Source organism: Sinocyclocheilus grahami, unplaced genomic scaffold (genome assembly GCF_001515645.1).
Source record: "Sinocyclocheilus grahami isolate Dianchi unplaced genomic scaffold, SAMN03320097.WGS_v1.1 scaffold110.1, whole genome shotgun sequence".
Taxonomy (NCBI): domain Eukaryota; kingdom Metazoa; phylum Chordata; class Actinopteri; order Cypriniformes; family Cyprinidae; genus Sinocyclocheilus; species Sinocyclocheilus grahami.
In genome coordinates this window covers 634,116-643,774 of record NW_015505289.1, presented here as the reverse complement: position 1 = coordinate 643,774, position 9,659 = coordinate 634,116, and the positions used below count along the sequence as shown (strand labels likewise).

General features: G+C 35.7%; 1 protein-coding gene across 1 annotated transcript in view; it reads left to right on the top strand.

Annotated features, from left to right (window-relative positions):
• The window catches only part of LOC107588996 (cAMP-specific 3',5'-cyclic phosphodiesterase 4D-like), a 218,686-nt gene that overhangs the window by 190,769 nt on the left and 18,258 nt on the right, over positions 1-9,659 (top strand). Inside the window, exons 5-7 of the mRNA XM_016277293.1 lie at positions 3,596-3,632; positions 4,091-4,167; positions 4,283-4,332. Of these exons, the coding sequence (XP_016132779.1) occupies positions 3,596-3,632; positions 4,091-4,167; positions 4,283-4,332 (164 nt within the window). The remainder of the gene's footprint in view (positions 1-3,595; positions 3,633-4,090; positions 4,168-4,282; positions 4,333-9,659) is intronic.

Below are 9,659 nucleotides of genomic sequence, written 5' to 3'. Positions count from 1 at the left end.
ACATTAACATGAAGCCCTAATAATAATAATAATAATAAATCACTTCAATCCAGACCTCCGATTTGGTTCTCTTAGATGGCTGAAAAATCTCCCGAGTGCTGTCACTGCCTTCCGACATTTCGTCTCGTGCAAAAAACAACAACAACACTGCATGCTGCTTCTGCGTCAGACTCATGCTGGCTGGACAGGATTTACCGCGAGTTTTCAAAAGCGCAATAATCAAATACGGTTTTGATGTTAATTAAATTTTAAACGATAATACTAACCGTCAGGGCATTTTATCATGATTTATCGTAAAACCGGTAATCGTTACATCCCTAATTTCCAGCGTGCAATTGAGCCTGAATGATGTGAAGGCAGAACTGTTAGAGGTCAGGTTATCCTATTAAAGGGGCATTCACACTGACAGAGATTTACTACTCAGAATTCATGGTTCCTACGGTCATGGAAAACGTGGAATTATGTGGGAATTAGAAAGTCATGGAAATTAATAAAATGATTTTTTTTTAGTGACTGCAGTTTTTGTAGTTATACTCAGCATTAAAAAGTTTATTGGTTAGAAATTGTGCTTTGTTTTAAAAGTGTAGCTGCTATAAAATGTTTTTTTTCTCGGTTTTATTTATTTATTTATTTATTTATTTTCTCCCTTTACATCTGTAAATACATGAAAAACGTCTTTATTTTTATTGGTCAGATACAGTTGGTTACTGAAGTCTCACATGTATGCCACTAATGATCATTGTTATTTAAATATTACTGAGATACTATTATAGTTTTAATTTGTATATTTTCTGTTTTGGTAATTGTTTTGTGTGTTTTTGTTATGGTTTTATAATTATGATTATTATTTATTTATTTTAATGTCTACAGTATAGAATTTTTATGAATTTATTTTATTCTTGATTTTATTTATATTTTTTCGGGCTTTTCAAATGTGGAAGTGTGATAAAGGCCAATAGGCCTACATTGTCACGTCACATACAAAATATGTTATTGTATCCATATTATCATCTTATTATAACAGGAAAACTTATAGTTTGTATTGCATAATATATCATGATTATGAAAAAATGTATAGTTTTATCGACATCTCATTATTACGAGAAAATATATTCTTGAAATGACATAATATCTCATTACAATATAATTGAGTGGAAAAAATAATAATATTTAAAACATTAATATCATCATGGATTTATGGATTTAATTGCACTCATTCCACTTCTGAACCTCATTAAATGTCTGAAAGTACATCAAACAACACTTTTGTGTTCTTCTGTGCCACCTCTACAAATTATTTTTGTTAATACTGATTTCATTTGATTTTTAACTTGTTTCTTATTCTACTCTTATTCTGTTGTTAAGCTTATAAAATATAATTTAAGAATTTGACAAAAGATGACATACTTTTAATAAAGTTAGAGGAGTCAAATATTACCTCGTAATGGGAATGCTACTTTTTGATAACATTTTGGATTATTGATTAGAAGGTGCTCCTAAAATTTTGAACGTGCTCCTAAATTTTTTAAGTTAGGAGCACAAGTGCTCCTAAAAAGAAAAGTAAGCGTCGAGCCCTGTATATGTGGCAGCAATGTGCCACCGTGCATTTCAGATTTTAGTACAATAAGTTAAATGAAAAAGACAAATGTTGCCTTGGCAACTAGTTGAATTTTGTGCTCTTTTTTTCAATAATGTTTATACGAAAAGTCATGAGAAAAACTTACCCTGCTATAGTGATTTAATCACTGTCAGTGTGAACATCAGTTTATATTTATTTATTATTTAAAAATGCACTATACTTTAATTTACAGCCTTTAACAGATAGGAAAGTGTATAGACAGAGGAAAGTGACTGAAACCTGTGTCCCCAAGAGCATCTCAGCTCTAACACGTCGCAAGCTTGTGCACGTCCCGTGTCACAGGTCTGACAGTTTAAAGGCACAATATGTAAGATTTTTTTATTAAAATATCGAAAAACCACTAGAACAGTTTTATATATTTTGCTGACTTGTGTACTTACATTATCCCAAATGTTTCGAAGAATGTTTAAATCCAGAGAAATAAGCAATTTTAACTAGTGGCACGGACCGTGTCCATTGTGTCATTGTGTCACATGCTAATGACATCATAACCCCTCGATTTCCGGTTTTGTTTTGTAGAAAACATGGAAACACCAAAGATGCTTTAATATGCTATGCATTTTATTAGACAGGTGACGACCGCACAGAGTAGCATTATAACAGAACGTTCAAATGTATCTAGTATGATAAAACAGCACTGCTTTACCCCACATACGCACGACCGGAAGCAGCGGAAGCGCTCGACTGTGGCATAATAAAAGCTCCGCTGCTTTCGAGCCGTGTGTCACGCTCGTTCAGCGGCCTCGTTTCACTTCGACGGCTTTCAGCCTCACCCTGCTTCATTCTACTACGTTAATAAATCATTAGCTCATCCATGAACATGATTTCTCCCCGGGTCCCGTCAGATTGCATCGGCTGTGGGGATGAAGACCACAACTCCCATGATTCCACACTCAGTCACAGCTCATCAAACTACGCCTTTGTTTCTTTGTTTGTTTTGAATATGCACCCTCTAGCGGCGAAAAATTACATATTGTGCCTTTAAGGAGGAATTACAAGGTTGCTGAATAAAATGTAAAAGTTTTTTTGTTTGCATCATATTCCTCATTTCACACCACATTTCCCCTTCAAATCAGGACAGTCAGGATAATGAGCAAAGGAGAGACAGGTAAAGAAAAAACTTGCTGAAAGTAAGACAAGATCATTCGTAATGTTTTTCAGGTGGGATCAGGCTGCTGCCTACCTAGTGAACACTCAGTATCAGGTTATTTAAGTACGCAGTCAGCCGCGTTTTTTGGGCATTGTAGGCACAACATGACCCAGACCGGGCTTTTGATGGCCAAAAATGCCATGTAGACAAGCAGCTAACTAGCTAAATATCCTAGTACTTGATGGAGATGTTTAAAACTCATGCAGTTGATTTTCTATCATTTTGTCTTTTATCTTTTTGTTCTTGACTTCTTTGAAGCCTTTGAAGTTTTCCCTCTTCTTTATCTTCACTATTGTTGCATAATGAAAGTTTCTTGAATTTGAAATACTATTCCGAGCATTTTTCAGTGGAAATGACACTTTTCAAGTGACTTTTGGTGTGAAATCTTTCTGTACACAATTAGACATGAGCAGCATGTGTGATGCTAACTGAATGTTATGACATAAGGTCTAATGGTGAGATCTGAATGAATGGAGGTGGTCCACACACTGGTAGTGAACATTCACTAGCATTGAAAGCATTAATGCAAGCGTGTCCCTGCCTTGTTGTCTCTTGTCACACAGACAAACCATATCTCATTCCTCCTGAAGGACCAAACGCAAGAAAACCATGCTGTTGTTATCTGTGAATCTTTTTGAGAAAAATCTACAGTTTTATTAATGATATGGTTTGTTTGTTATGACAAATGCATGCAACATTATAAACATGCGTATCACGTGTTAAGAGAGTCATCATTTTCTTTGGCATTGTAGCTGAGGTGTGTATGTCACACTGCTGATTTTCTGACATTGTCCGTTCTCTTGCAGTCATGGAGATGACCTCATCGTTACACCGTTTGCACAGGTCAGTGACACAGGAAGCAGTTCAGGGTGAATTCTCTCATCCAGGCCCTTCTGCACTGTTAAAGTCAACATGAAACTCTTTTGCAACCAATTTTACTGCCATAATATGACGTATCACACAGTTCAGCAGGATATAAAGTGAGAAACATTGCAGGCAAAGACCTTTATCCATAATGAACTGACTGAAGTTAAACAATTTTGTTTTTGGATAAACGTGCAGAAGTGAATTGTGCACAAAAAGTTTGGCAATGCATGTCATCTTGACTTTACACCATATTTAATCATACAAAGAATGCATTTTTATAGTTTTCAACATCGTATTTCAGCTTCATGTGAGATTAAAACCTCGGAATTTGAAGGAAGTTTCACAAATACTTTTTCGTTTGTCCTTAATATTCTGTAAAGTTTAAATGTCAAATACATGTTACTGACCTCAGGTGTTTTGCTCTTCTCTTGAAGGTGCTGGCTAGTTTGAGGACGGTACGGAATAACTTTGCAGCGTTAACCAACCTCCAGCAAGATCGTGCATCTAACAAGTGAGTGCAGTTACGTCAATGGACCATTGTTGATGTGCAAAATGAGCAGAAGAGGAAAATCACCTGATACTTTGACTGCAAGAATCAAATGTATTAATATCTATAATTTTCACAGGCGATCCCCCATGTGTAATCAGCCTCCTCTCACAAAGGCCTCCTTCACAGGTGAGATGGTTTCCCTTTGGTTTTTATATTTTTTCAGGAATTTAATAGTAATTAACTTAGATTTTAAACCTCTTCACTCTCTTTTGCTCTCCATTTAATCCAATTTTTTCTGGAGATCTCAGTAGCGTTTGTTCTTTCCTGTTGGTTGTGAAGGATTCGGTACTTTACTGCTGTCATAGCAGCAGTAAACCTCTAGGGAGCGACAAAACACCTTTCATTCATGCAGTAACCTCTTTTTTTTTTTCAGCAAGGCTACTCAATTTTGCAACGCTAGCGATTAACTTAATACACACTTCTGCATTACTGTAGAAAAGAGATGCACTACATGGCCAAAAGTTTGTGGACATCCAGTGGAAAGCCTTCCTAGAAGGTTGCAAGCTGTTATTAAAGTCCAGTAGTTTTGAAATTATATGCTTTACATGGTTTCCCATTGGTTTTGATATTATTTCAGTAATTTAATAATAATAAACTTAGATTTTAAACCTCTAAACTGAATTAATATCAGTCTAAACGGTGTATTTAACTCTTGTTGTCTCGTGCTTTACATGTGCTTTTCACTGCAATTTTGATTGCAGTCTTTGGCAGATCTGAGCTCAGTTTGAGATCTGAAACACTAGAGGAGATGCATGAGATTACTGGGGTGTTTTTCTCAGGGGAAACATCTGAGAAGCAGATCAACACCACATTAAATACCAATAATTTTGACGTTAGATGCTTATAAAGCACTAATAGGTCTGGTCTTTGGGTGTATGCATGCTCATGTCCATACATTGCATATGCATGAGGAACACGTCTTCCAAAAGAAGTAAACATAACCTGCTTTGACATTCGTGAATCTTTCACCCCATTCGAATTGTGCAAAGCTGTTATTAATAGATGTGGCGCAGCTGGCAGCCCACCATTCTGACATGATACTTGCAAACACACGCCATCTCACTTTCATGCTCGGCCAGAGACTTGCTTCCAGTTCAGGAAAGCACGTGTTGGCGTCTTGCTGGGACTCGCAAGATGAGTCCGTCAATCAAGATGCTCCCCATCACTTGTCCTTCACGCAAATGTCTGATATGGAAACCATCATAAATGCACACAACACTTCCCCAGTTTAGTGCACGTGCTAACTGTATTCAGGCCATTTGAAAAATCAAAGTTGCAATTTCCTCAGTGGCACCTGCCGATATGGACTGATTCGGTCCATTATCGGCTCCTTCTATATTTAGCAGCTGCTTAAAACACAGAGGTCCCGCCCCTTGCTTTCTAAAGACCTGACAGCGGTTGCCAGGCAACCTGACGGTGGATGGCATAAGCATCTCAAAAAGACGGAGTCTCACGAGAATTACCTGGTTTTCCACAGGGGCACCTCTCCGAACGTGGGGTCTAGGTGATCTCGGGCTGCTTTTCTAAAAATGTTTAGGTCAGCCTGAGGCTTCTGTCTCCCACGGCTGCTTTCTCGCTATTACTGGAGAGGTCTTTTGTATTTCAAGACTGCCGATCCATTGAGGGGTGCTTGAGTGAAATTTGATATGGGAACTATATGGGTCAGTCATTTACTAGAGAAATGCCACCTCTGAGATGTGGTTTTTATTGATTTGAATGAAAACATCAGGTTTGGACATTCTGGAAATAGTCAAATGGGTTTACCAGATGTTTTTTGTATCATATTTTCAGAAAGAAAAAGTCATGTTTCACTACAAAAGCAAACAGTTTAATTGGAGCCTATTTTATGACCATAATTTGCAAGCTTGCTTATTTGTTTGTTTATTTGCCTTCAATTTAAACAATATTTAAATAAATATTAAAATACTACATAATACTATTTAAATATTATAGAATATCAATAAATTGTATCATAATTTTTATTAGATTTAACATTATTGTCATTGTTATTATATATATACACACATATGGGTCGGTAAGATTTTAATTATTAATGCTTTTGAAAGTCAAGTGCTCACTAAGGCTGAATTCTTTGATCAAAAATACAGGCAGTAATATTGTGAAAAATTATAAATATTATTACAATTTAAAATAACTCTTTTCTGTTTAAATATATAGTAAAATGTAATTTATTTCTGTGATCAAAGCTGTATTTTCAGCATGATTCCTCCAGTCTTCAGTGTCACATGATCCTTCAGAAATCATTCCTGGAAATAGTCAAATGGGTTTACCAGATGTTTTTTGTATCATATTTTCAGAAAGAAAAAGTCATGTTTCACTACAAAAGCAAACAGTTTAATTGGAGCCTATTTTATGACCATAATTTGCAAGCTTGCTTATTTGTTTGTTTATTTGCCTTCAATTTAAACAATATTTAAATAAATATTAAAATACTACATAATACTATTTAAATATTATAGAATATCAATAAATTGTATCATAATTTTTATTAGATTTAACATTATTGTCATTGTTATTATATATATACACACATATGGGTCGGTAAGATTTTAATTATTAATGCTTTTGAAAGTCAAGTGCTCACTAAGGCTGAATTCTTTGATCAAAAATACAGGCAGTAATATTGTGAAAAATTATAAATATTATTACAATTTAAAATAACTCTTTTCTGTTTAAATATATAGTAAAATGTAATTTATTTCTGTGATCAAAGCTGTATTTTCAGCATCATTCCTCCAGTCTTCAGTGTCACATGATCCTTCAGAAATCATTCTAATATGCAGATTTACTGCTCAAGAAACATTTCTGATTATTATCATATAATTGAAAACAGTTGTGCTGCTTCATATTTTTGTGGAAACCGTGAGGCATTTTTTTCAGGAATATTTGAAAGAACAGAAATAGATTTGAATGTAAATTTATTTGAAATAGAAATGTTTTGTAACATTATAGAAGTCTTACTGTCACGTTTGATCAATTTAATGCATCTTTGCAGAATAAAATAATTAATGTATACATAGCACCTTAAGGTATGATTCGGATAAAATTCAAACAGTTTTGATTGTTTTAAAATAGGCTTTTATGCTCTAAAATATTTTAATTTTGAGTTGAAAAATGACCCGGTTATTTCTTGACCAAGGGAAGCACCAAAATCGTTTTACTCTCTGAATTGCTTTATTTTAAAACGGCAGCTTTTATTTAGTGTCTAGCCTGCCGTCAGAGAGTGTGTTTGCTCGGTCTCTGGCGTTCCTCTCTTGTGGACTCCACTCCAGAGTTTGGCTGCAGTGTAGCGCCAATATGGCTGCCCCAGGGGGTGCAGTTTCAGGGAGATACACACACACACGAGTCATGTACGTGCAGGATTGTGAGTCAGGGTTGTCCATCACGCATCCTGCTTCGGCACGGCCGACGACGTCCGACGGCTCGATGCGCTATCAAAACACCAAATGCTTGTTGCCCCACTGTGTGAGTATAAACAACTGTGTCCTTTACGCTGGTGTCTGTTTATGCATGCATGTGTGCGTGTCTAGCCCATGCTGGAAGACCTTAAGTCAGACTGAAGCGTTGTTGTCGTTGAAATCGTGGGTCTATTCTTGTGGGAGGGAGGGCAGATTGCTGGAGATCATGTTTAGCATTACTGATGACTGCACAGGCATCTTTTAATGTGGCATGCCGCTGTGCCCAAGACTGCAGTCTCCAGCAAAGCTTCCCTTTAATTCCTTTTTGTGGAGGGGGTTAGGGAAATACAGGATAGAGGTCTTGTTTTGGTTTATGTGTTTGGTGCGGGTCTAAGAGGAGGAGAGGTGCCGTTATCACTGAAGGTCATGAATCATTTTTCACATTGGAACTGGGTGATATAATGTTTGTTGTCATGTAAATGTTGAATGTTTTTTTATTGGATTTTGGTACTTTGAATTATTGTTCCACAAACTGGATATTTACATTTTTAAAGAAAAGATAAGTGGTGTTTGCATGTGCAAAACTCATGTTACGATGGCAGGGAGTTGTGAACGGTTGCCAGGGTGTTGCTGTGTGATTGCTAGACTGTTCTAGGTGGTTTCTGGGGGTTTCTAGGCAGTTGCATGGTGGTTACATGATTTTGGGCCAATAGGTGATTGCTGGGGGGTTGCTAGGTCTGTGGGGTTTTCCACCCATTTTTATCACCCGCCAGGTGCAAATTCTGATCATTTGAAGTTGCATTCTTGTCCATAGCACAGACAAAGTTTAATACTTAGGTTTAGTAATGTGAACAAACCTCTTGTCCAAAGTGTGATATATTGTATTTTATATATATATGCACATTTTTTCTGAAATTAATTGCGATTAATCCCACCTAACATTAAAGTTTTTAAATATACTTTTATTTTGCAATAATTTCACATTCAATCTTCAAATTAATGTAGAAACAACATAAAGACAGTATATTTGTTTCATGGCATCTTTTTTTTATGACTGAAGGGGAGTATCACTGATACAATACTACTGGTGTATCTATGAAATTGTTTTTTCCCCCCGAATATTGTACCATTGACTATAGCCATTCAGCATTGCAGTATAATTTAGAGCTATCAATCTGAACATTTATTAGACTTTAAAATAACAACTTCTAATTTAAGTGAATTTAAAACAATCTTCACATAAACCCATTATAATAAATGTCATATTTACCTGTGCCCTTCAGCAAGTACACAGAAATTGAATAAAGTTATCAAACACTAAATTCTAAATTATATATAGATGAATCCTTAAATCTACAAAAGTTATTGATTTGCTCTTTTTTTCTTTTGTTCTTTGATGAACAGACATCACAGCAGCTGGGTTATTCGGTTATTTTGGCTGCTTTAAGAGCTGCCGCTGCTGAACATGATTCTGGATCTGATCCTATTGTCTCACAACTCTTTACCTTTTCAGACCCACTTCACCCTGCTCCAGGACACTTTTAAAACCACTGTATTTTAGAGACATGTTCTTAAATGTGACTCATAAATGACAAATGCTTACATGCATGCACAGTTTTAAGGCAGCGTTAATCACCTTTTTACCTATGCAGTGGTTGCCTATCATTTCAAATGGCTAGTTTTTTTTAAGGCCAGTTTGCTTGTTATAGAGCAAATAACCAATAAATAAATTTGCTTAAAAATTTTTTTTTAATCTGAATCCATGAAAAATCATGCAATCAGTGCATCACTAATTAAAATACTAAATAAATGGCCTCAAATTGGAAGTACAGTCTTTTTCTATCAATTCTTCAGTAGGTAGATCTTGCTTTTCATAAAGGCCGAGGTCCGGGATCTTGTGCTTGAAAAGGTTGGTGACCACTGGTGTAGGGCGATAAAATATACAAAAACCATTACGCCTATGGATTCCCCACAAGGATAGTAAACCAGACATGTGTGTATATATATATATATATATATATATATATATATATA